Consider the following 27,189-nt stretch of genomic DNA (forward strand, 5'->3'; position numbering starts at 1 on the left):
ATCAGTAGGTACTGTTCAGCTGCTGAGCTGTCTCTTTAACTCAGACCTACATTTCAAAGTGCAAGCATGCTTAGAACAGTGAAAAAGCCGAGAGAACAGTAAGTTCTTCGCCTGGGACTTTCCATCTTACCCTGGATGGGAAATGTGGCAAAACATTCCTTCTCAAAGTAGCTAACAGGAATAGGAATTTCCCCATTGTAACATTTGTCTCTAACTAAAGAAAGCAAACTCCTGCCACCGGAGAGACTCAGTATTCTTACTCAGAAAGTGTCAAAGCGGGCAGTGGCTCTCGTAAGTAATCATTTATAATAAACAGGAGATAAACACCATCCTCTATAACGGATGCTGTGCGTGCAGTACTCTGTTATGTACGTATTAAGGTCTTAAAGTTATCAAGACTTCATTTTTGTAGTTCAGAGTGATGCCAACCCGAAGTTAAGAGGATCGTTTATTAGCCACTGGGCTAATGCAAATTTCTAATACATTTCAGAGTGAAAACGTTTTTTTTTTTTTTTTTGTTTTTTTTTTTTTTAAAGAAAGAAGCACCCAACTAGGCAGTAACAGCTTTTAAAACTGAGGCTAAATTCTAGTGTTCGGCAGGGACTTAAAACAACAGAGCAACCTCTGGCATGCCTTTCACATTTGAGCTCCATTCTAGGGTCATTTCCACGGTTCCCACGTTCATCTTCACAACCATCACACCGCTCAGTATTTCGTTCTTGTAAAAACTGGTTGTAGTACATCAAAAACAGTCAGGCTGGAGCCCAGAAATTAACCCGGTGTATGCTGTTCCGAGTGCCGGGGCTCCCCCAGGGAGCCTGCTGGAGTCAGAGCCCAGCAGGATCGGCCCCCGCGCGCACCGGGACAGCCGATGCTCTTTGTTAAAGAAACAAATACAATCCGCGGCGGCGGGGAATGGTGGTGGTGGTTGGGGGAAGAGACCTAGGCATGCATAACTGCGCCTAAGAAAGACCATTAGCGAGCCGCTGCAAACGCAGGACATCCCGGGCACCGTGTCATTGGCTTTTGTGCCCTGGAAGGCGCGTGAGAGTGCCCTGCTCAGAGGCTCCCCTTTGTGTGAAAGTGTGCAAACCAGAAGCCTGCAGCTCCCGCTGGCTTCGCCCCCTTTTTTTCCCCAATTCGTGGACACTTGGAACAAGATACTCTTCCTCCACACACACGCGCTCCTTCACCCTGGCCCTGAAGATCTCGGGACTTGAGTTACTTCTCGGAGGCGGACGGGACTAGAAGCGACAAAGACTGGGGCGGGCGGTCGCGGCTCCCCGGGACCCCCCCGAACGGGGGCCGCCCGCCGCGCTCCGCAGCTGCGCGCTGGGCCGCCCGCCCGCCGGCCACCGCGGGCACCAACCGCCGCGCAGCCGGGCCGTTGGGCGGTGGTAATTTCTGGGAACGGGGCGGGGTCCAGGGTGGACGAGCTGGGAGGCGGAGCGGGCGGCGCCCCGGGCCGCGAAACGGGCGGGGCGGGGCGCCACGTGCGTCAGTGGCCGGGTGGGGCGGGCCGCGCGCTCCTGCCCGCCAGCGCCGCCACCATCCGCGGAGCCCGGGAGACGCGCGGGGACTCTGAACATCCGGGCTGACAAGAGTTTTATTTTGCAATCGCTCACTTCCCTAATGCTTAGTCTACGAGTGCAGAGCGGTCCCTGGAGGTCTTGGGAGGGGAGTCCGGAGTTGGAAGGGGGGGGATGAAGGGTGACAGCAAAGACCTGAGAGTGGCCCAAGAGGTGCGCGTGTCGTCCCGGCCGGGCTGCAGGTGCACGCGCGGCCCCGCCGTCCCCACGCGCTGGTCCCGCGTCCGCAGCGCAGTGCAGCGCGCGACGTGGGGGAGTGGGGAAGCCCCGGGGACGCGGAGCGGGACGAGTGGCGAGCGTCTCCACCTGAGCAGGCGGGTTCGGGCGAAGTTGGGCGCGGAGGAGAGGGCGGGATTCGAGAGCGCAGGAGGCGGGCTGCGGGGGGCCCGAGGGCGGTGGGGAGTATAAATAGCCGGCCCGGTTTGACAGGCGCTGCGGTGACTGGCGGTGTCGCCTCCCCCGGCGGCGCGCGGGGAGGGAGGAGCGCGCGGAGCGGCCGGGTGGGGGAGGCGGACTCCAGTGTCCTGGTGGCGGCGGCAGGAGGCCGAGGGGGAGGAGCCGAGGCGGGTGCGGAGGGCGGGGGCCGGCCGCAGCTTCCCCGCGCCCGGCTGTGTCGCCGCCGTCGCCTCGGCGGTTGGGGGGGGATCTGTAGGGTGGCGCGCGCGGGGGGTGCAGCGCGGTTTTGTCTCGTCCTGTGGTGCGGAGCGGCTCGCGCGGTGGCCCGGGGAGGCCCCCTCGGCTTCCCGCAGGACGCCGGGCCAACGGCGGGCGGCTGCGGCGTCTCGGCCGGTCTGCGGCCCTGAGGGGAAGGGCAAGGGACTCGGCGACGTGGAGGGAGAGCAGGTAAGAGCGCGGGGACGGCGGAGGCCGGCGGGAGCGAGCGAGAGGGAGAGGGAGGGCGCGGCGAGCTAGCCCGGCCGTCCCGAGTGTCGCCTCCTCCCGGGCGCCCCCGCCCCGCGCCTGTGTTGTTTGCTCGGGCGGCGGCGGAGGGGCTTTCCGGAGGCTGGGGCGGTGACACCGGCGGAGCTGGGGGCAGGGCGGGAGCCCGCACCGGAGCGGCCCGGGGCAACGGTCGTGGCGCCGAGGGACCGCGGCGCGCGCTGTTTACCTCGCGGCGCCAGTCATCGCGCGGCGGCCGGGCTGCCGGGGCAGCGCGTCCCGGGCGGCAGTTTCCGTCGCCGTCGGGCCTGCTCCCTGCCGCCCGGGCGGGCACGACAGGTTGTACTCCGCCGTTCTTTTATTCTCACTCTCCGCCGGCCCTCCGTCGCCGCCTTCTCCTGGTCCCCCGGGGAGCCAGGCTGCGATCACAATCTGTGTTTGCAACAAAACAACAAAAAACCCTGGGGCTCTTGGAAGCGCCTAGGTCCAGTGTCTCCTCCCGAGTCCCCCGCCGGCAGTGCTGGCCTTTAGGGCATCTCGCGGAGAGTGTCGTGGGCGCCCCGCGCGCCTCGGTACCGATTCTGCCTCAGCGGCGCTGCGCGCGGCGGCCGGACCCACTCAAGACTCTAGTGGGACATTTTGACTCTGTCAGCAAAGGACGGAAAAATAACCCACGGGCCAACTTGGTGGACTGTCCTTACGGGAACCACGTTCTCAACTGTATACCCTTTCTTTAAGTTCTTAGTACACTATCAAGAAGATGGGGGACGCGTCATTGTAACCCTGGGACATCTTTCTCGTGTTCTCTGTGGTTTATGCTTTAATCCGACAGTGAGAAAGTATAATAAAAACTGCGCCTCTGAGCTCAAGACTTTTGCTTTTGTTTTTTCTCTAAGTCTCTGTTGAGAGGCAAACTGCTCACTTTCTCGAGTGGACAATGTCCATCCGGGCCCTACTGAGATAAGATTGTATATTTGTGGGTTACAGTTTCTTCAGAGTGTTGAATGACTTCGTATGAGACTGGGAACTGTTGAATTATGTTTAAAGGGATTTAGGAATACGATTTATAGAAGGCAGTGCAGTTTACGGAGTTCGTTCAATGTGGCTGTAGTTGATACATCCAGTAAATACAAGAAGTTGAAGTCTGATGTGTCTTCAACATTTAAAATCTCAATATTTAACGTTATCCTTTGTTGTTGCTGGTTGTTTGCTTGGTTTTTGCTTGTCGAGACAGGGTAGAATCTCAGTGTAGCCTTTGTTGTTCTGGAACTTGCACTGTAGACCAGGCTGGCCTCGAACTCAGAGATCAGCCTGCAGCTCCCCCCTCCCCGCCCCCGCCCCCGGAGTGCCTGGGTTTCAAGGTGCATGGCACCATCGCCCTGGCAGTGTTATCCTCTTTATACTTGATTACTTGGATTATTCTCACAGACATAAATAGTTGCAAAATGTTTCGACAGAGTTGAAAACTTTGGGGATTTTTTTTTTTTTTAAATCCCGAATTTCTTCAATGGTGAGTTTACCAAATCAGGGTTGATGGTTTTAACCTGTTCACAGGTTGTGTGTATCTTTTTTGGGGGCGGGGTGGTGGTGGTGGTGGTGGTGAATGGATCTGCATGGGGAGAGGTTGCAGCATTATTGAGATACTAACCACATGCCATTCAGTTATAAGTGTACAAGCTCAATTTTTAAGGCTTAGTCACAGAGCTGCACAGTTACTGAACTCAATTTTAAAGCATGTTTTTAACCCCTAAAAAAAGATCATATGGGTCTGCAGTGTAGCCCAGTGGCACAGTGCTTGCTTTGCATGAGGGAGGCTCTGAGTTCAGTTCCCAGTACTGCCAGCGGAGACACTAACCACCCAGCGCCCATACCAGTTAGCCATTACTCACTTGTCTCTCATCTTTCTGGACCTTTGTATCCCTTATGGATTTTCCTGTTCTGGGTATTTCATGTAAGTACAAGTGTACAGTATGGAGGCTTTTGTGATTGCCTCTTTTGCATAGCATAATGTTTTTTAAAGTTTGTGCATGTTGTGGCATGTATCAGTACATTGCTGTTATTATTTTGCTGAGTAATGCTCCTCTATGGATAGGCTTCCTTATTTTTATCCAGTCCTCGGTTAGTAGGGATCTGAGCTTCCACCCCTGGCTATTGTAATATTTGTATGCAAGTTTTTGTGTGGATGTGCTTTCATTTCTCCTTGGAGTGATATTTTTAAAGAAATCAGCCTTTTGGCATGATATTAAAAATAGTTCCTCCATTTTGAGTATATAATCCAGTCTTTTGTTTTTTTGTTTTTTTCCCGAGACAGGGTTTCTCTGTGTAGCCCTTGCTGTCCTGGAACTTACTCTGTAGACCAGGCTGGCCTTGAACTCACAGAGATCTGCCTGCCTCTGCCTCCTGAGTGCTGGGATTGAAGTCTGCACTACCACTGCCTGGCTAATCCAGTATTTTTTTTTTTTCTTCTTTTTCATCTCCTCTGTGTTTACCTTTTAAAGCAGAATGTGCCTGGATGTGCCTGGGCACTCTTCCCATTCACAAGCCTCGCTGCGTTACAAGACCTAGGAAACTTAGGGTTTTGTTCTCAGGACTCTAATCCAGTATTTATAAACAAATGGATGGGGTTGAGACTATCCCAGGCTTGCTTTATAATACTTTTTTTCTATCCACTCCTAAAATTTGCCGTAACCTGTTTGTGGCTAATTAACTGTCCCTCCCTGAAGGCCCAGCCCTAGGCAATAGCCATTTTGTTTCATTTCCCTGTGTTTGCTTCCTCTGGTTATTGTGCATCATGGAATCATAATGCACATATTTTTAAAGTTTGACATCTTTCACTTAGCATACTTTAAAGATTCTTTTCTACATTGTAGCATGTATCAGGACTTTATTTCTGGTAAGTAGTATTTTATGGCTATGCCAGCCGACCAGCTATGATAGATATTTGAATTGTTTCCAGTTTCAGACAGTTCAAAATGATAGACCTTGAAGGTTTGATTGCAAGTCCTTATGTGGATGTGTGGTTTTCTCTTGGTGGGTGTAAGCACATGGAAATATGATTTACTGTATCATATGTTTAACTTTCAGAGAAACTTCCAAACTGTTTCTCAATGTGGGAATCCCATATTGTATCTTCTCAGCCTTGTACTGGAGGAGCCTAGTTTTCTTCATGCCCGCGTCAACGCTCACTTCTGGCTGTTATTTTCACTTGAGGCGGTCGTGTTAGTTAGTGGATAGGAACTGGCGTGGTCACTGAAGTTTCTCATGATTCATCATGTTATCTTTTCATATAGTCAGTAACTGCAATGGCCCTCTCCTTATGGCCTTAGTTAGACATGCTAAGGAAGAACTCCACCACAGAGTTAGACTCACAGCCTGTTCATTTCTCTCTCTCTCTCTCTCTCTCTCTCTCTCTCTCTCTCTCTCTTTTTTTTTTTTTTGGTTTTTCCAGACAGGGTTTCTCTGTGTAGTCCTGGTTTACCTGGAACTCACTTTGTAGACCGGGCTGGCCTCAAACTCAGATATCCGCCTGACTCTGCCTCCCAAGTGTTGGGATTAAAGGCGTGCGCCACCACGCCCGGCTCATTTATCTCTTTTAGTCAACTTTTTTTTATTATTTACAGATAATTTTAGAGCTAGACTATGCATCTGAAAAAAGGCCTCTTGAATTTTGGTAAAGATTATTTTGAATCAAGACATTAATTTGTGGTGAATTCCTATTGTACCACATTGAACATGAGAATTACTGATCTTCAATATTCATTTAAAATTTAAGTTCTTCAGTGAATAAACCTTATACTTTAAAAAAGAAGCTGTATTTAGGTATATAATATAGTATTGTTTCTATGGTCAAATGTGACATAGCAAATCTTAAGAATTTATTCTGTTTGTACATCTATTGTACATTTTGTCTGCTGATGGACAGCTGCGCCTCTTGTATGCTCCTGGAGATGCTGTTCTCTGATCTCTGGGTTTGGCTCTTTCCAGCAACTCATCTAAGTGTACCTGCTTTCTGTGTCTGCCCTATCCACGTAGCATAAGGTTCTCAGTGTTCATCCATGTTGCAAATAGCAGAATTTCCTTAATTTTACTTTAGTTTACTTTATATTTTTGAGACAAGGTTTTTATGTGTAGCCCTGGCTGTCCTGGAATTTACTCTGTAGAGAGCAGGCTGGACTTGAACTCAGAGATCTGCCTGCTTCTGCTTTTTTTTTTTTTTTTTAAGATTTATTTATTTATTTATTATATGTAAGTACACTGTAGCTGTCCTCAGACACTCCAGAAGAGGGAGTCAGATCTCGTTACAGATGGTTGTGAGCCATCATGTGGTTGCTGGGATTTGAACTCCTGACCTTTGGAAGAGCAGTCGGGTGCTCTTACCCACTGAGCCATCTCACCAGCCCCTGCCTCTGCTTTTTAAAAAAGATTTATTTATTTATTTTATATATGTGAGTATATTGTTGCTGTCTCCAGACACACCAGAAGAGGGCATCGGATCCTATTACAGATGGTTATGAGCCACCATGTGGTTGCTGGGAATTGAACTCAAGACCTTTGGAAGAACAGTCAGTGCTCTTAACCACTGAGCCATCTCTCCAGCCCCCTGCCTTTGCCTCTTGAGCACTGGGATTAAAGGGGTGTGCCACCAATGTCTGCCACCAATGTCCATATGAATTTATTTTTAAAGGCTCATTGACTAACTCATTTATATGAGTATATCAAAGTTATAGTTTATTTTGTGAGTACTTTATTCTTCATGATGATACTGTGAATGGAATTTTCAGTTTTTTTTTCTTTTTATTTGTTTATTTTCTTAATGCATGTGCACATGCTGTGATGTACTCTGTAGGTGTGAAGGCCAGAGAACAACCTTTGGGAGTGAGTTCTGTCTTTTCCCCATTCTGGTCCTAGGGCTGGACCTTAGGGAGTCAGGCTTGACAGGAAGTGCCTTACTCCTGAGCCATCTCACAGTCCATAGATAGGGTTTTCTTAAGATGTGACAGCTTTGTGGCTGGTATATAGAAGCTGCTTTCTATTCTTTTCTTCTTCCAGATTTATATTGTATACTTTTATCTCACTGAAATAATTATTCTTACAGTATTTTGGGTGAATCCTGTAGTAGTTTTTATACACAGCACCATATATCCTGTAAGGGAGTTGGCTTTGCATTGTTTTTATAAGAATACATTTCTTTCCTTCCTTGAGTAGAACCACCAGGAAATAAAGGCTGATTAGAAGCGGGCGAGAGGCTGCCTGCTGCCCTCCAGGTTGGTAGGAAGGAGGAAAGAGTCCATTGACCTTTTTATCATCAGGTACAGTGTTTTCACAGATGGGGCTAGCAGTTGTGTTGTTTTTAATCCCGTGTGAGTACTGGACCTCCACATGCTCTTTCCATGTCTCTTGTCATCACCAGCGGTGACTCTTTACCTGGGACTGCCTTGTTTAGCATCGAAAGTCTTGCATCCTGGGAAGTCCTTCAGTCCTACACAAATCAGTATGATCGGTCATTATGAGATGGCCATATGGTTTGTCCGTTATTCCAGTAATATGCCGTGTTATGTCATTTGACTTCAGGTATGAAGCAGGCTTCCAGGATATAAACTCTTCTTGCTCAGAGCCAACAATTATATGTTGATTCATTTTGCTTTAGTGGTATTTGACTTATTTCATGTCTGTATTTATAAGGGATATTGGCTTATATTTCTTTTCTTGTTATACGTATTTTGATTTAATCTATTCTTAGCCAAAAGAAGAAGTGGTGCGCCCTGTGTTTAAGGACTGAAGTGGTACTCACTAACTCTGAGGGATGTGTTGAGTGGTTTTTTTTTTTTTTTTTTTTTTTTTTTTTTTGGTTTTTCGAGACAAGGTTTCTCTGTGTAGCCCTGGCTGTCCTGGAGCTCACTCTGTAGACCAGGCTGGCCTCGAACTCAGAAATCCGCCTGTCTCTGCCTCCCGAGTGCTGGGATTAAAGGCGTGCGCCACCACACCCGGCTGTGTTGAGTGGTTTTTGCCTCCCGTTTTCTGTGAGGTTCGTGAAGGATTGGTGTGACTCTTTAAGTACCTTTGATAGAATTTACCAGTGAAAGTGTCTGGCCTGGATTTTCTCTTTGGTAATTAATTTCAGGCTTGGTCTTACTCACTACCAATTCATCAAGGAGGGAAGCCAAGGCAGGGGCTTACAGCAGAAACCCTGGAGGACTGCTGCTTACTAGCTTGTCCTTTGGCTGGCTCCTACTTAGCTTGGTTTCTTTTAAGATTTGGTTTCTTTTAAGATTTTACTTTTAAGTTTGCCTGCCCTCCCCCTCCCCATCCGCTCCCTCCACCCCTCCGTGTCCCCCTCCTCTGTGTCCCCTGGAGTTGGTGTTGTAGGCAGTTGGAAGTCACTTGACATAGGTTCTGGGAACTAAACTTAGGTCCTCCTTATTTATTTATTTGTTTGTTTATTATTTATCTATCTTTGTCTACCGGGGTTTTTCTCTGTAGCCTTTGCTGTCTTGGAAGTAGCTTTGAAGGCCAGGCTGGCCTCAAACTCAGAGATCTGTCTGCCTCTGCTTCCTGAGTGGGAGTGCTGGGACTAAAGGCTTGATATGGGGCGTGGCATGGTGCGGTGTGGCGGCCCCCCCCCCCCCCCCCCCCGTGGCCTAACAAGAACAGCTTTTACTGTATCTACTGAGCTCTCTCTAGCCCCTGGAAAGTTTTTTTTTTTTTATCCTGTCTAGAACTACCTGCCTGAGAAATGGACCATGCAAGGTGGGCAGGCCCTCCTACAATGACGAGGTCTGTGTGCACACCTATGCTTTAGAGCACATGTGATCCCAGGACAGGCTGGTCTGACTCCGTGCGGGTCCTGGGTTGAAGTCAGGTTGTCAGGCTCTGGGGAGCTATCTGCTGACTCAGTCTTTTCATCATTAAAAGTATCCTTTTCTTTCTCCTCATGGTCACAATTTTAACAGCAGCTTTTTGTGTGTGCTTTTACTTTCAGCCTGTTTGTTGTATTGATGTGAAGCACATCTTGTAAACAGCATCTAGTTAAATGCTCTCTGTAAGAAAATGCCACAACTGGCTTTTGATTACAGGGTCTCATGTGCTCCTAGCGTAGTCACTGAGAGATTTATGCCTGCAGTTTTACTACTTTTCCTATGTTCCATTAAAAATAATTCGCTTACTCTCTGCTGCCTCTTTTATACCTAACAGACTTCCCAGTGTGCTATTGGAACTCTCTTTTCCTGTTATTTATTTATTTATTTATTTTTTTAAAGATAGGGTCTCCTTCCTGGCCTGTTGCTCACTGTGTAGCTCAGGCTGGCTTTGAATACAGCACAATCCTCCTGCCTCATTGTGCTGAATGCTGGGACTTCACATATGTGTCAGCATACCCAGCAGAATCCCGTTTTTAATTTATTAAATCTATTTCAGATCACGAACAACTTCCTTGTAACATAGAAACTGGGCTTCAGCCCAGCCACACGCCTCCCATCCTGCCTGTTAGTAGCAGTCAGGGTACAGCAGTTCAGTCTTCTGCATTTATTTCCTCTTTGTTGTCTGGACATGGGACCGTACTGTGCTAGCCCGGAACTATTGCATGTGACCCTTAAGTCAGCCTCCCAAGCAGCTGAGCAGGCAGTCAGGTGCTGCCGGCCCGGCTCTTGTGGCTCACTTTGGGACTTCCGTTTTCTTTTTGCAGTCTTGTGTCTTCTAAAAGAGCATTTTACACTCGCTACATTTTTATTTCTTTGTGTGGGTTTATCTGTTTCCTTGCCTGCATTTCTTTAAGGGTGTGAGTTGTTCAGCCTGAAGGAGCTGCGGGAGGGTTGCTTGGAGGGCAGCTCTCTAGGCATTTGGTTTTCTGCGATCTTTGTGTTTTCCTTCAGTTTGGAGGAGTAGCTTTGCTGGGCCCAGAGCCCCTGGAGCTCAGGTGTTTCTCTCCTCCCAGGACCTTTAATATTCCGCCTGCCTCGGTCTGGTCTCCCCTCGTTTCTCATAAGTTACTTTTCTGCTTTGAAAGATGTTGTTTTTGACTTTTAACAGGTTTATTATGATGTGTCTAGTATGGATCTCTTTTTCTTTTTTGTATATTGTATTCATTTAGTCTTTAAAATGCTTAAGAGTATCTATATATAATAATTATATTTATTGTGTACCATAACTTTGCCCTGTATTTATACCAGTCCCAGTCTTTTATTATTGTGTCTTGTCTTTCTTTCTTTCTTAAAAAGACTTATTTTTATGTCCCTTGGTGTTTTGCCTGAATGTATTTCTGTGTGAGGGTGTCAGATCCCATGAGACTGGAGTTAGAGACAGTTGTGAGTTGCTGGGGATTGAACCTAGCCCTCTGGGAGATCAGTCCGTGCTCTTAGCCACGGAGCCATCCCTCCAGCCCCTGTAGTGTATGTTGTGGGTGCAAGCATGCTATTGTGTGCATGTGGGGACCGGAGGCCACTCTGTGGGGCTGGTTCTCTCCTTCTATCTTTACATGTGTTCCTGGGACTGAACCCAGGTCACGACACTTTCACAGCAAGCCACACCAAACCACTTTACTCACCCTGCATTCTCAATGGCTAACATCATTTCACGAATGTATGTTTTTGTGTGTGTGTGTGTGTTTTTTTTCCAGACAGGGTCTCTCTGTATAGCCCTGGCTGTCTTGGAATTCACTCTGAAGATCAGGCTGGCCTCGAACTCACAGAGATTTGTATGCCCCTACCTCCTAAATTCTAGAATTAAGAGTATACCTGGTGGGGTGGTTCTCTCCTTGGACTATTTGGAGACTGAACTGAGATCTTGGCAACAAGTGGGTTTTTTTTTTTTTTTTCCAGACAGGGTTTCTCTGTGTAGCCCTGGCGTGCACCACCACTGCCCGACGACAAGTGTCTTAACCCTTAGGCCTTAACTAACCTTAATCTAGCTGGAGGGCTGGGATTACAGTAATGTACCACACAGTCCCTGGCTAACTTCATAAATCTTTTTTTTTTTTTTTTTTTTTTGGGTTTTTCGAGACAGGGTTTCTCTGTGTAGCCCTGGCTGTCCTGGCACTCACTTTGTAGACCAGGCTGGCCTCGAACTCAGAAATCCGCCTGCCTCTGCCTCCCGAGTGCTGGGACTAAAGGCGTGCGCCACCACGCCCGGCAACTTCATAAATCTTGATTTTTTTTCCCAATTAGTTTTAGATTTAATTTATGTGTATTAGTGTTTTGCCTGATATATCTGTGTGAAAGATGTACTATTTGTGTGCCTGGTGCCCTCAGAAGGCGGAAGACAGTGCTGCATCCCCTGGGACTGGATAGTTGTGGGTGCCAGGAACTGAACCCAGGTCTGCTGCAAGAGCAGCAGGTGCTCTTAACTGCTGAGCCATCTCTCCACCCCCCCCCCCCCCATGATTATTTCTTGAAATATCTTACCTCTCCCTGACCTGTTCTGTAGGATAACTGATTTCTAGGCATGAATTTTCAAGTTTGTTAAGTGTGGCATTCAAATGTGTTGAGCTTTGTTAGTGAGTTTTTTTTTTAATTTATTTTATTTTATGTGTGTGTCTTTTGCCTTTGTGCATATATGTGCATCGTGACGGACATGGCAGTGCCTGCGGGGGTCAGAAGAGGGTGTTGGATCAGATGGCTGTGAGCCACCATGTGGGTGCTGGGAACCTAACCTGGGTCCTTGCAAGAGCAACGATTGCTCTCAATTCCCGAGACATCTGTCCGGCTCCTTCGCTGATGACATTGTTTTGTTTTGTTTTGTTTGCTTGTTTGTTTGTTTTTGAGACAGGGCTTCTCTGTGTAGCCCTGGATGTCCTGGAACTAACAGGACCAGGACTGGCCTCGAACTCACAGAGATCTGTCTGCTTCTGCTTCCTGAGTGCTGAAATTAAAGACGTGCATCTACCATGCCCGCATAGATTTTTAATTTTACTGCTTTTAACATTATAATTTTTATTTCGTTCATTTCTGCAACTTTGACACTTTCATTGAGATTGTCCAATTTTGATTCATAACTGCCTTACTCTGTCTTGATTACTTAAACATAGGTTTTATTAATTTGGAAACGAACCTGAATTTTACTTATTTTCTTTTTCTCTCCTTCTTCCCTTTCTCCTTTGAATCAGGGTCTTACTATGTAGTCCTGGCTGGCCTGGAACTTGCTATAGTGACCAGGTTAGGCTGGCTTTGAACTCACAGCAACCCGCCTGCCTCTGCCTCCTGAGTTTACCGTCCCTGGCATGGGCCAATCCTCTTGCCATTTGGGTGCTGAGGATTGAACTGAAGGCTCAGTCTTAACTCTCCGAGCCTTCTCACTGGCCTCTAAACTTTACATATAATATCATAGCTAAATCACTTACTGAATGGCAAAACATTTTATTTAAGATCCTACTCAGTACTTGTATTTCAAGATATGCACAGTAGTATATTACTTTTGAACACTGAATTTTATATAACAGATTTTATTTAAAGAATTTGCAACTTTAATTAACTAATGGTTATTGATAGATAGGATATATATATACATATATATATAATATCAACTGAAGTTTTAGTTACATTTATTTATATTGAACACATGTGCACTGGTGTGGAGACCAGAGAACAACTTGTGGGCATCGCTTCTCCTGTTCTGGCGTGCAGGTCCGAGGGGTGGGACCCAGCTGTCAGACATGGCAGATGAGACATGTCCTTCGCCCAGGACTCAGTATCTATGTAAAAGATCTGCCAGGGACCTGGAGGGAAGGCTCCGCTGCTAAGAGCATTTGTGGCTCTTGCAGTGGACCTAGGCTTAGTTCTCAGCATCCGCATGGTGGCTCGCAGTCATTAGCTCTGGTTTCAAGGGATCTGACGCCTTTGTGGGCCGGCGTGCATGAGTGCACAAACACTCGTTCACATTGTTAGGTGCTGTGTTAGGGGCTGCGTTAGGTGCCGCAGGTAGGAACAACAAGCCAGAGGGACAGTAGATTGAGGCAGCTGACAGGACAGTATAGGAGTTGCAATGGTCATAAAGTATTATGAAGTCTTCCCGGCCGTGCCCTTGTTAGGTGCTGGAGGTCTAGCCCCCCTTTCTTGCCTCCTCCGTTATCTGCTCACGGATGCTTGCTTCCACCCAGAAAGTGCACACCGAAGTAATTAATTAAAAATAAAATAATCCTTTATTAGTATTTTAGTTTTTTGGAAGACACAGCAGACACGGTAGCTGTTATTTTACTGCTCTCCTGGCTCTTATATTTTGGGAGAGGAGACAGGCAGGCATTAAGAACCCAAACAAGGTAGTTTTAGAGAGTGATAAATACAGCAACTGAATAAAACTGAGATTTTAGGTAGGGAAGGCTTGGAGGCCCATGTACTGATGAAGTGTGCTTTGCGCAGGGAGCACTGGCTGAAGGGGGAGGGGAAGGAACTGTGTCCTGAAGGATGCTGTCCATCCTGCTGGCCGTGCGGTGGGGACTGGAGGCTGTGGAGCAGTGGTGTGAAGGCAGTGTGTGGTCCCTGGTGTGAGTACGTGTGTGCTGGTGTGTTCAGCAAGCCCAGGTAGGAGAGAAGTGAGAGGTCAGAGGTCAGCTGGCCAGAAGGAACATCTGTCTGTTTCTTTTTTCCAGGTGTGCAGAAAGCCACAGGAAAGGCAGTGTAGTGCTTTCATTCCTGGACAGAGAATTAACTTACAGCAGGATCTGTTTTTCTTTTTCTCTTTTCCTTTTCTTCTTTTTTTCTTTCTTTTTTTTTTTTTGGTTTTTCGAGACAGGGTTTCTCTGTATAGTCCTGGCTGTCCTGGAACTCACTTTGTAGACCAGGCTGGCCTGGAACTCAGAAATCCACCTGCCTCTGCCTCCCGAGTGCTGGGATTAAAGGCATGAGCCACCACGCCTGGCTTTCTTTTTCTTTTTTTAGATTTATTTATTATTATATGTAAGTACAATGTAGCTGTCTTCAGACACACCAGATGAGGGCATCAGATCTCACTATGGATGGTTGTGAGCCACCATGTGGTTGCCGGGATTTGAACTCAGGACGGAGAAGTCAGTGCTCTTAACTACTGAGCCATCTTGCCAGCCCAGGATGTGTTGTTCTTGTAAATAAGAGTTTGGATAAATGTTGTGCTTAGGATTTTATGTAAATGATATTTGGTCATATAAACGATATGGAAAAGTAAGTTTCCTACTGGACATTTCTTCCGTAAAGTTTATCTAAAAATCGACCGCCAGCATGTATAAAGCTTTAACTTTTAGTGCAGTAACTGGTGCGTTGCCGATGTACACTTCCTGACTGTGCCTGCCGTTCCAGAGTCTGAGTCCGTGTGAAAGGTTAGGAGGCTGAGCGCCAGGTGGCAGGTTCATCTTTAGTTCTGCTGGTAAATGCTGGCAGCCATGTCGGCTTAGGCTTCACTGTCTCTGTGCTCATTGAGTCTTTAACCAACAGGACAGTAGTGACGAACAAGAAAAAGATACTTTGGTAACTTTCTTACATATTTCCTATACAGCACCAGGATTTTTGGCTTTCATTTTTCTTGTATTGTTTCCTTCTTGCATGAAATTGAATTTTTTTTTTCTTTTTAGTAGAATCAGATTTCTCATTTCCTATTATATATCCTATAGCTATTTTCTTTGTTTGGTATTGGAATTACACTTACCAACCTGCAGTAACAACTCTGTTTGAACACTAATTTAATCCTGTAAAACTACCTCTGGACTGGTGATGGAGCTCGGCGACTTGCCGTGCACGCACAGAGCCCTGCGTTCATCCCCAGGGCCAGAAAAACAAAAACTCCTTTATGGTCCTCCGTCTCTTTCAGATGTCACAAGACGTACGCCTTCATGCATGTGTTCGCCCAAATAGACTAATCTTTAAAACGATGTCCTCATTAGATAAAATAAATAAAATGTGTAGTTAAACCAAATTTATATTAATAGATTGGCTTTTAGACAAAAAGTGTTTTGAGCAAGTTTGTTAGTCTTTTTAAAGCACAGAGAAAAAGGAAAGTGAGCAAAACCCATTTGCAGCAACACTTCCCTGCCGCCTGGGCGTGCCCTCTGAATCCTGCCTGCCCTTGGTTTCCTCCCAGAGCTTGGCGTCCAGGGCCGGCCTCCCTCTCTGTCTTGTTGGGCTCATCCAACTATTCCCTGAAGCCTGGCTCTGCTTACGAGTAATGAGCTCTTCAGACTTTTCTGAGGATGTTTTCCTACCTCTGCTTTTGAAGGCCAGCTCTGCAGAACATAGGGTTCTTTGTTGATGGTTTCGGTTTTTTGTTTTTGGGTTTTTTTTGTTCTTTGAATATATTTGCCAGTCTTCTGACCACCAAATACGGATGACGTGTTTCCTGTTGAGGCTTGCTCATGTGACAAAGCAATTTTCTCTTGCTTCCAGGTCTCTTTGTCTTTGACTTTTAAAGAAGGATTTCTTATTTTTAAATTTAGATGTCTTCAGTGTTTGCCTGTGCGTATATGCAGCAGTATGTATATGTGTAATGCCGGATGAGGCCAGAAGATGGTGTTGGATCCCTGAGACTGTAATGACAGATGCTTGTGAGTCGCCATGTAGGTGTCGGAGACTAAGCCTCGGTCCTGTAACAGGAGCAGTGAGCGCTCTCAGCAACGCTAAGCCATCTGTCCAGCCCTGCCTGCAGTTTTTTTTAAAGTATCACCACTATAGTGTGTGTGTTACTGTGTGATTCTCCGTGAGTTCAGTTTACATGGGGCTCATTGACTTTACTGAATTTTTTTATTATTTATTTATTTATTTATTTATTTTTTACTGCTTTTGAGACAGGGTCTGAGCTGTGTAGAGCAGACTGTTCCTGGCTGCTTGGATTAAAGGCATGTGCCACCATATTCACCCTTAGCCTCTGTCTGTCTGTCTGTCGGTCTGACTGACTGTCGGTCTGAGGTACACAGTCCTGGCTGATCCTGAAACTAACTGACTCTGGCTCTTGGTAGATTAAAGGTGTGTGTCAGCACACCCAACCTTAGTTTTATTTTTTCAATCTTTATACTTCGGAAGGGGAGTGTCTTAGTTAGGGTTTCTGTAGCTGTGATAGAACACCATGACCAAAAATCGAGCTGGGGAGGAATGGGTTTATTTGGCTTACACTTCCCTATTGCTGTTTGTCCTGAAGGAAGTGAGGAATTCAAACAGAGCAGGAAGCTGGAGGCAGGAGCTGATGCAGCTGCCTGGAGGAGTGCTGCTTACTGGCTTGCTTCCCATAGTTTGCTCAGTCTGCTTTCTAATAGAACCCCCACCACCTGCCCAGGGATGGTCCCACCCACAAGGGGCTGGGCTCTCCCCTGTCAATCAACTAAGTAAGAAAATCCCCTAAAAGCCTGCCAAGATCTTATTGAGGCAATTCATCTACAGTGACTATAGCTTTTGTCAAGTTGACAGAAAACTAGCCAGCACAGGCTGGTGAGATGGCTCAGAGGTTAGGAGCCCTGGCTCCTCTTTCAGAGGTCTTGAGTTCAATTACCAGCAACCACTTGGTGGCTCACAGGCATCTATAAAAAAAGAGATCTCATGTCGTCTTCTGGTTTGTAGGTATACATACAGACAGAGCACTTCCACATTAAAAATAAATAAAGTTTAAAAAAAACAAACAAAAAAACAACAGCTAGCCACCACAAGGAGTTAGATTACCAGCACTTGGGAACCTTTCGGTTGGGGCTGCAGAGATAGTTCAGCACTTAAGAGCATTACCTGCTCTTTGACTCCAGCGCACACGTGTTTCCACATGACCTTCTGTGACTCCAGTTTCAGGGGATGAATCCTCCTCTGCCTTTTAAACATAAAAATAAAAGAAGCCTATTGGTTGATTGTAGTGTGTACTCCATAATATAGGGTATGACCTTACTTAATAATTATCACTTAGTGGTAACTTAAAATTGCATCATTGATTGTAAAGTTTTTGATTCCTTGGTCATCTAGAAACAACGATTCCACATTTGTGTGAATTGTGCCATCAGCCTTTGGAGATGATTTATTTTATTAAGTATTTACTGTCTGAGTCATATCTAATTAGGGCAAATAATTTTTTTAAATAGAGTTGTGTTAATACTGTCTTTTTTCCTTCCCATTAGTAGTTCCAGAGAACTGCTGGTTTAGAGTTTAGCTCTTGGGAGTTGTGAAAACAGTGAAGGATGCTTAGACTACTTAACATTCAAACTGTAAGTCAAGTTTATTTCTGTTTTTAATATGTTTTCGATTTTAGAATACTTATAGTAACAGGGAGGTTTGATGTGATGGGATTGTGGATTTTTTCTTCAATTTTCTGATGATTTAAACACTTCCTATTTAACTTTCTAATCTGTAAAAGAAGGGGCTGGAAAGATAGTCCAGTGGCTAAGAGGCCTTCTGCTCTTTCAGAGGACCTGGGTTTGGTTCCTAGCACCCACCTTCCACAGCTGGCAACTGCCTATACTCCAGTTCCAGGGAATCTAGCTCCCTCTTCTGGACACTGCATGTATTTGTACATATATGGTACCTATACATACACTCAGGCACACATACATATGCACAGTAAATAACAAATTGTTTTTAAAAATATGCAAAAGGAGACTTAAAAGTATTTGATTTATGGGGCTGGAGAGATGGCTCAATGGTTAAAAGCACTGACTGCTCTTCTAGAGGATCTGGGTTCAATTCCTAGCACCTACATGGTGCTCACAGCTGTCTGCAAGTTCTCAGACCCTTACAAGGACATAACATGCAGGCAAAACACCATTGCACATAAAACAGAGATAGATAAATAAATAAGAGTATTAGATCATTCTTAGGTAGTGAGATGAAGTTTCTACCTTTTCCAGATACTTCATTTCACAGAAAATGCTTACAGAAGTGACTTAATATTTATTCCATACTATATGATGCCGTGGTCAAAGTTAGTATTGAGTATAAGATTAATGGAGTAAATTACTTGGAGTATCGATTTCTTTAAATGTTTTTAAAGTTTCTGCATTCTTTAATTTTGACATTAAAAAAAATCCTCTCAGAAAACGTTGTATTTTCTGTGTATGAAAAACATAACACAGAGTCCAATAAAAAGCAACTTAAGGATTACATTCAGTGCTCACAGCCATCTATTGGATGGAACACAGGGCCCCCAATGAAGGAGCTAGAGAAAGTACTCAAGGAGCTGCAACCCTATAGGAGGATCAACAGCATGAACTAACCAGTACCCCCCAGAGCTGTGTCTCTAGTTGCATATACTGTAGCAGAAGATGGCCTAGTCGGCCATCAATGGGAGGAGAGGCCCTTGGTATTGCGAAGATTATATGCCCCAGTACAGGGGAATGCCCAGGGCCAGGAAGCAGGAGTGAGTGGGTTGGGGAGCAGGGTGGGGAGGGTATAAGGGGGCTTTCGGAGAGGAAACTAGGACTGTAAATGAATGTAAATGAAAATATCTAATAAAAATTACATTTGGAATGTAAATGAAGAAAATATCTAATAAAAAAAGAATTACGTCCATTTGAAACATATTTTGATACTCATCTTTATAAGAAGGAGAGTGAGGGCTGGAGAGATGGCTCGGTAATTAAGAGCACTGGCTGCTCTTCCAGAGGACCCTGGTTTAATTCCCAGCACCCACATGGTAGCTCAGGGATCCGACCCCCTTGCACAGACATAGATGCAGGCAAAATATCAATGCACATGAAATAAAAATAAACAAAATTTTAAGAAGAAGAAGGGGGAGGAGGAGGAGGAGGGAGAGGAGGAAGAAGAGGAAGAGGAGGCTGCCTTTGGGAGGGGCTGAGAGATGGCTCTGTCAGTAGAAGCTGCCACTCATTGCATAAGCCCCACACTCCAAGTTTTATTTGCTTAAAAGAGTTTTAAAATAATTTTTAAAAGATTTATTTTTAATCCTGTGTATGTGTATGTCTGTGTGTTAGTATTTGGTGTGAACACAGGTACCAGCAGAAGGGGGAAGAGGGCATTGGATTCCCTGGAGCAGCCTGAGCGTGGGTGCTGGGAACTCAGTACTCTTTGTTTTTGTTATTCAAGACAGGGTCTCTCTGTGTAGCCTTGGCTGTCCTGGAACTTGCTCTGTAGATCAGGTTGGCCTTGAACGTATAGAGAGCCATCCGCCTCTGCCTCCCAAGTGTTGAGATCAAAGGCACTGTGCCACCACTGCCCTGCTGAGCTCAGTACTCTTTAGCCAGTGAGCTGTCTCTCTCCAGCCCAGATTTTAAAAATTTGTTAAAATATTCCAGGTATAATATTGCATCTCTATAAAAGAAGGAAGTTATAATATTTTTAAAATATTAAAATAATATGTGTATGGGCGTTTTGCCTGCATGTATGTCTGTGCACCATGTGTGTGCCTGAAGAGGGCGCTGGATCCACTGGAACTGGAGTTACAGACAGTTGTGAGCTGCCATGTGGGTGCTGGGAACTGATACTGGGTCCTTTGGAAGAGCAGCCTGTGCTCTTAACTGATGATCAGTCTCCAAGGAAGTTGTAACATAATGTCTTCCCTAACAATACCTATACACAATAGCTTGGTAAAATGTTATTCAATAAGTTAATGAATTTGAATATTCAGTTCTTAGGTAGAGTTATTGACTGTCTCTTGACACAGGTAGAAGCCTATATCCTGTTTAATTAAACTGTTGAGTACTGATTGCTTTATATCTTTCCTATATATCTTCAACAATTCCTCATTTTCTCTCTTTTTAGACCCTCTGGTTAATCACCTTTAGAAGACTGGACTTCTGGATGTCTACTCCGTCTCTATTGAATTAAACCATGAAAATGAAGCCTACAATCCTGGCAATCATCTGTGAGCCTTAGTTCCATTGCTTCCCAGCATTTGAGACTTCCTCAGGGTACGCGCAATGGCATCGGCGGTGGTTGACAGCGGAGGCTCTGCTCTGGAGCTTCCTAGCAATGGAGGAGAAAATCAAGAGGTCAGGCATTTAATATATCTCATCTCTGTTTTGTTAGTAGAAATCAGTACATGAGTCTGTCTTGAGATGAATGAGGGAAACAGGTACTCAAGAGTGGACGTGTACCGTGCATAAACTTGTAGTGGTCATGGATGTGTTTGCATGTAACTTAGTGATGGGTGAGAAAGGTGCTCCACTGAGTGATGTGAGATGTGTGTGTTAGAGAGGGCTGGGAGGAGCGAGGGCACACTAGCTTAGGGCCAGCTTAAGTTTCTGAGAGTATCCATTTCCTTAGACTATAGAGAATGAGAGATACACTCATTGTGTGTAAATACCCAAACTGCAGTTGTCTGAAGTTAGAAGCTTTCCTTGTCATTTTTATTTCTTAGTTATTCTGTTATGTCCAATTCAGGATTGATCTGTCAGATTTTTAATCTAATATGTGCAGTTATTTGTATAGGTAGAAAATGAAGTTTTGAAATTTTCTGCCAGTAGGATTTTGACTCTTGCGTATTTGGTCATTTTCTTGTTCCCGAAAGAAAGCACCGAAGAGTGAGAGGTAGGAGAAGGAAAGAGGGTTTCTGGTCCCCGCTCCTTAGAGACTGAGAACTGTCACGTGCTGCATGCAGATGTTTGCTTGGAGAAACCTTGGAAGTCTCTCTGTGAAAGATGCTGCTGTCCCTGGGGTTGGTGTCAGGAGAATGGCACAGTGGCATGCCTGAGGACAGGGAGGACTCAGGGCTGTGTTCTGGGGTCCTGATGGTTCTTGCTTGCTTGCTGTCTTTTCAGCCTCTGAGACCCATCTGCTGGGGCAGACTTCTGGGATGTACTTTTCTTTTGTCCAGTGGGTTTGCTAACTCCTCCGTGTTCCCTTTGCATTTAAAGACTGCCTCTAAAACGCGTGCAGAGTCCATTGGAAGAAGCCACCACGGCAGAACATCCCTCCCAGGTCAACTTCTTCTTTCTTTAAGATTCCCCTTCTGTATTCCCTGGAGATGAGCTGCCAGGGATCCTGGATGCTGATTGGCAGATGCTGCTTCTCTGTCAAGTTACTTTCCTGGGCTCTATAGCTTTGCAGTGTTGGTGTTTTACTACGTGAGGAGAGCTGCCGTGAACAGTGTATTTACGGAGTACATTTATGCCCTGTTGATTATAAAGGTAACAGTATGGAGGACAAGAGGATCATTAGGATTTATTTCTTCTCCTCCCTTACAGGGAATCACGAGGATTCCTGCTCAGAACTTATCACGGAGGGAGACAGTTTTAGATAATGCATTTACCAAGTTGTTCCTGACTAATGATTTATGTGGTGCAATAGGATAGTGATAATCTATGGGAGGAGGTCAGAAGGTGGCAGCGTGCTTAGTAGGTACTTAAGGTGCTGTGGCACCCGTGTGGGGACAACTTCCTGTTCCAATCCCAATCCATTCATTTGTTCTTTTTTTTTTTTTTTTTTTTTGTTTTTCGAGACAGGGTTTTTCTATATAGCCCTGGCTGTCCTGGAACTAACTTTGTAGACCAGGCTGGCCTCGAACTCAGAAATCCGCCTGCCTCTGCCTCCCGAGTGCTGGGATTAAAGGCGTGCGCCACCACGCTCGGCTCATTTGTTCTTTTAACAGAGGTCAGCTACTCAATATGGGTCAAGTACTTTATAGGCACCGAGGTTAAAGGACTTCACGGGAGCAGTTAAAAATGTTTTGGGGCAGAGCTGACTGGAGAAAGTGGTTAACTGATACTCAGGATTCTCTGAAGAGGTGACAGTTTAGGGTTGTTAAGAGAGAAATGACATGTAAGTGGAAAGAATTCTAGGAAGAGAAAAGAGCCACTAGTTTTGGAAATACTTGATGTTCCAAGGGTAATCTGAAGACAATGCAGAGGTGGAGTTTTGCCTGCGAGCTGCTCTTCAGTAATGTGCTTCCTGTATAGGGAATAGTTATAGCTGAGGATGGCAGTGCCACGAACCTTTATAATCATGACCCCTGAGTCAGAGGAAAAGCTGAGATTTAAAACATAGTGCCAGAGCTGGCTCACCAGGTAAAAGCACTTGCCCTTGAAGAGGACCCAGGTTTGGTAACCAGCACCTACATGACAGCTCACAACCCTCTGTAACTCTAGTTCCAGGGACCAACACCCTCCTCTGACCTGTGGCACCAGGCAAGCATGTGATGCCCAGACACTCATGCAAGCAAAAATCTATGGAGTTAAAGAAAAGGGCAGGGCCAGAGATTGCTTAACAGGCGGAGACATTGATCTGTAAGCCTGAGAGTTGAGAACTCAGGTAGAGGGAAGAGAGAACCCTCTCCATCCAGTGTCCTCTGACCTCTCTTTCTCTCTCTCTCTCTCTCTCTTTCACACACACACACACACACACACACACACACACAGGCTGACTATAAACATGTAAAAGTTAGAACACTAGTGTACTGGCTATTTTTGTGTCAATTTGACACAGCTGGAGTTATCACAGAGAAAGGAGCTTCAGTTGAGGAAATGCCTCCATGAGATCCAACTGTAAGGCATTCTCAATTAGTGATCAAGGGGGAAAGGCCCCTTGTGGGTGGGACCATCCCTGGGCTGGTAGTCTTGGGTTCTATAAGAGAGTAGGCTGAGCAAGCCAGGGGAGGCAAGCCAGTAAAGAACATCCCTCCATGGCCTCTACATCAGCTCCTGCTTTCTGACCTGCTTGAGTTCCAGTCCTGACTTCCTTTGGTGGTGAACAGCAGTATGGAAGTGTAAGCCGAATAAACCCTTTCCTCCCCAACTTGCTTCTTGGTCATGATGTTTGTGCAGGAATAGAAACCCTGACTAAGACGACTAGTTAACTAAAAGCAATGTTTTTCTTGATTATAAAAGTGATACAAGCCGGGCGGTGGTGGAGCACGCCTTTAATCCCAGCACTTGGGAGGCAGAGGCAGGTGGATTTCTGAGTTCAAGGCCAGCCTGGTCTACAAAGTGAGTTCCAGGACAGCCAGGGCTATATAGAGAAACCCTGTCTCAAACAAAACAAAACAAAACAAAACCAAAACCAAAACAACAACAACAACAAAAAAACCCAACAACCAACCAACCAACCAAAAAAAAAAAAAAACCCAAAGTAAACGGCAGATGCTGATGAGTGTAGATGTAAAAGACATTTTGAAGACAAATATAATGATGTAGTAAGATCTGATGTACTTAATATCAGTTACCAAATACGAGGGGAAAGTTCAGGGTTAAGAAAATTATTAATATTACTTATTTTATTTACATGAGTTCACTGTTGCTATCTTCAGACACACCAGAAGAGGGCATTGGATCCCATTACAGATGGTTGTGAGCCACCATGTGGTTTTTGGGAATTGAACTCAGGACCTCTGGAAGAGCAGTCAGTGCTCTTAACTGCTGAGCCCTCCAGCCCCCAGTGAATGTCCTGGGCTTTCAACAAGGACCCTTCTGCGAGAAGATTCCTTATTAAAGATTTATGAATATATTTTATGTGCGTGAGTGTTTTGCCTGCATGTATGTGTGTGTACCATCAATCAGAAGAGGCAGGGAACCCCTTGGAACTCCATTACAGGTGGCTGTGAACCACCTTTTGGGTGCTGGGAAGTGTCTTCTGTAGAGGCCACATGTGATCTTAACTACCAAGCAATTTCTTCAGCCTTGAGAACAAATTCTTAGTGAAATGAGATTTTATGAAATTCCATATCCAGTTTTGGTAAAATCTTTCTTTAGATGTATAATATATATATCCATAATCCTATTTAGTTGTTAAGTATTGGGACATTTTCTTTAATGCTAACTGTCTAGCGAGAGTTTAATAGTCAGGTGTGGTGATGCACATCTGTAACACTAGCACTGGGGAGGTAGAGACAGGAGGCTCATGAGTTCAAATCCAGCTTTGGCTACTTAAGGAGACATCATCTCAAAAACTAAAAAGGAAACAAGTAGCTCTGCATGGTGGCGCATGCTCGGGAGGCAGAGGCAGGTGGGTTTCTGAGTTTGAGGCCAGCCTGGTCTACACTGCTAGTTCTAGGATAGCCTGGACTACATGGAGAAACTCTGGGACAAAGCTCAACCCAGCCCAACCAAGCAAAGCAAGCGATGGCTTGAACAGACAATATTGAGACACTACCTTAAGAGAAAAAGAAAAGACTTTAACAAAGAAGCGCACTTCCCCTGGAAAGCGGGAGGGTCAGTGCTGGGGATGGGGTCAGCCCACTCAGCTGTTCTTCACGGCTGGTAACACGAAGAAGTCTCAATTCTTTGAAGTGAAATGATTGTTTGTTGCTGCTAACACAAAGTGTGAACAGAGCTGCCAAGATGGCCTGGCTTGTAACACCTCTTTCATCAGGCCTCAAGACTTGTGTGCCCAGGACACACGTGGTGGAAGAATGAGATTGACTCTGGCAAGCTGTCTTCTGGCCTCCCCATATAAGTAAATAAATGTAATTTAAAAAGTTATAAAAATGTTATGTAATAGTTCACAGACAGACAGACACACACACACTGAAAAGTATCACCTAGGCAGCTATTTGCACATACTGGAATACAGTATGCTAGCTTTTATTTTTGAGACAGGTTCCCATGTAGATCAGTCTGGCCTTGATCTCAGTGTGTAGCCAAGAATGATTTGAACCTCCTGACTCTCCTGCCTCCGCGTGCTGGGATAAAGGTGTGTACCACTCTTCGTGTGGAGCTGGGGATCGAACTCAGGGCTTGCTGTATTCTTGGGAACTGAGCCACACCCTCAGCTCCGGCTGAGGTTTTTAGTTCTGTGTAGGAATGGTTTGTCAGTTTGCATGTATATATGTCCGCTGTGTGCGTGCAGACACTAGAAGGAGGCATCCAGTCCCTAGCGACTAGAGTCGCAGGCAGTTGAGCTGTCATGTAGGTGCTGGGAATCGAACCAGGGTCCTTTGCAGGAACAACAAGTGCTCTTAATCATGGAGCCAACTCTTGAGCCCGGGGCATCTTAGCTTTAGAAATGTAAATCAGGATTTATAAGGAGAATGTGTGGCATTTACTCTGCACTCTATAGTGCTGTGAGGCAGGAATAGAAAGGTTATTCTATGGAGAAAAAAGACTTAGTTGTCTGCAGTTGGCTTCTTTCTTCAGGATGCCAGGAGTGCTGTGAATGAGAGCCATCCGCATCCTGTCTTCCCAGGTCTGTTGCCATGCTGAGAGTTTGCACTTACTCATGGTGAGAGCATTCACACCTGGGCTACAAGTTATGGTTAGTGTGTGGTTACGTCATTTTTTTTTTTCAACTGAATAGAAGTTTCTAGATGGGGTTGGTGAGATGGCTCAGTGGGTAAGAGCACCTGACTGCTCTTCCGAAGGTCCTGAGTTCAAATCCCAGCAACCACATGGTGGCTCACAACCATCCGTCATGAGATCTGGCACCCTCTTCTGGAGTGTCTGAGGAGAGCTACAGTGTACTTACATATAAATAAATCTTTAAATAAAAAAAAAAAAAAAAGTGGGAGATACTGGCATTCTAGTCAGCCAGGTCCTGAGTTCACTTCCCAACGACCACGTGGTGGCTCACAACCATCTGTAATGAGGCGTGCAGGGGTCCATGCAGATTGAGCACTCATGTAAATAAGTAAATAAATAAATAAATCTTATTTAAAAATAAAATAAACCCATAAGGGTCATGTCTTACATAGCAGGGCTAAATTAGCTCTAGAATTAAGGATAGTTGGACTTTAACCTTAAAAACTGGTTCAAGAGAGTAGAGGTATAGGTGTGAGGACCCTGGGCAAGATCCCTGGTGTTGCCCCCTGCCCTCTACCTGAAAAAGTGATCGATACATAACTGTTCACTGTAGTACTCTTAATTAAGGCAAGAAAGCAAGTGAGATGTACCATCTGTTAGTGGGAATTTTACGTAAGCTTTATGAAGCATGCAGCACTGACGTGCACCACGTGAGGAGCTTGTTAAATGGTGGTCCAGTTGCTGTAGAAGTAAGGCACCAGAGTCTGAGGTCAGCAGTGGGAAGGACGCTCCTTAACAAACACAGAGGAAGGGCAGAAAGCAGCAGCCGTCCGCTGTCCGCTGCTGCCATCCTAGCTTGTTTTAATGTGGTACCATGGCAGGTTCTGTCTCTGCCGACACATCTCATTCCTGAGCTGGTGTCCTGTGTGGCATGCGTGCGGGGCCACCTCGAGCTCACCATCCTTTTGTGCTGGGAGTGGAGGTGAGCATGCCTCCCTGGCTTCCTGCCTAGCTCTCAGGGTGAGCAGAGTGCAACAGAAAAATAAGATGTGAAGAAGCAACAACCATCCATTTTGTAAATTTGATAACTAAACCTATAGATGTAATAATTTTAAATACTATGTAAGACAAACCAGAAATTAGGTAGCAAGGATATCATAATAAAATTGCTCAAAGCCAGATTCAGAGAAAGACTCTTAAGAGTAGCCAGAGGCGAATCACAGGCAAAGTGAAGACAAGTGTGCCAGACATTTGAGTTGAAGCCTTACAGGTCAGCGGACGACAGTATCTTTAAAGTGCTGGAGAAACCCTCAGGGGTTAGATAGAACAAGGCCTTTAAAATGACTTGGATACAATCCGGGCAGTAGTGGTACACACCTTTAATCCCAGCACTTTGGAGGCAAAGGCAAGCAGATCTCTGAGTTCAAGATCAGCTTGTCTTAGCACCTGTGTTGTGGCTCACAACCGTCTGTAGCTACAGTTCCACAGGATCTAGAGCTGTCCCGGGATGGCATCTCAGGATGCCAGGCACACACATAGCCACATGAAAACATGCAGGAAAAACCCACTTACACATAAAGTCAATTCTTCAAAAAAAGAAAAAATGCTGAGAGGGTAAAACTCCTGTTTATAGTTACATATTTAGTAGCTTGGTGGGTTTGCTCAGCGGATCCCAAA

At 45.6% G+C, this 27,189-nt stretch overlaps 1 protein-coding gene across 6 annotated transcripts in view; it reads left to right on the forward strand.

Moving 5' to 3' along the window:
- The first annotated feature begins 2,205 nt into the window (after positions 1-2,205).
- Elf2 (E74 like ETS transcription factor 2) overlaps positions 2,206-27,189 on the forward strand; it is an 83,866-nt gene continuing 58,882 nt past the window's right edge. For 2 of the 6 annotated variants that reach the window (XM_029474865.2, XM_029474869.2), the window contains exons 1-4: positions 2,206-2,432; positions 17,509-17,595; positions 20,105-20,334; positions 21,199-21,262. In XM_029474865.2, coding sequence (XP_029330725.1) covers positions 20,315-20,334; positions 21,199-21,262 — 84 coding nt within the window. In that variant the 5' untranslated portion in view covers positions 2,206-2,432; positions 17,509-17,595; positions 20,105-20,314. Of the gene's footprint in view, positions 2,433-16,094; positions 16,116-17,508; positions 17,596-20,104; positions 20,335-20,808; positions 20,873-21,198; positions 21,263-27,189 lie in introns of those variants that run through there. The other 4 variants (XM_021157604.2, XM_021157606.2, XM_085835904.1 and 1 more) reach the window with 3 other exon arrangements.

Source organism: Mus caroli, unplaced genomic scaffold (genome assembly GCF_978045245.1).
Source record: "Mus caroli unplaced genomic scaffold, Mus_caroli_1 scaffold_3, whole genome shotgun sequence".
NCBI classification, from domain to species: domain Eukaryota; kingdom Metazoa; phylum Chordata; class Mammalia; order Rodentia; family Muridae; genus Mus; species Mus caroli.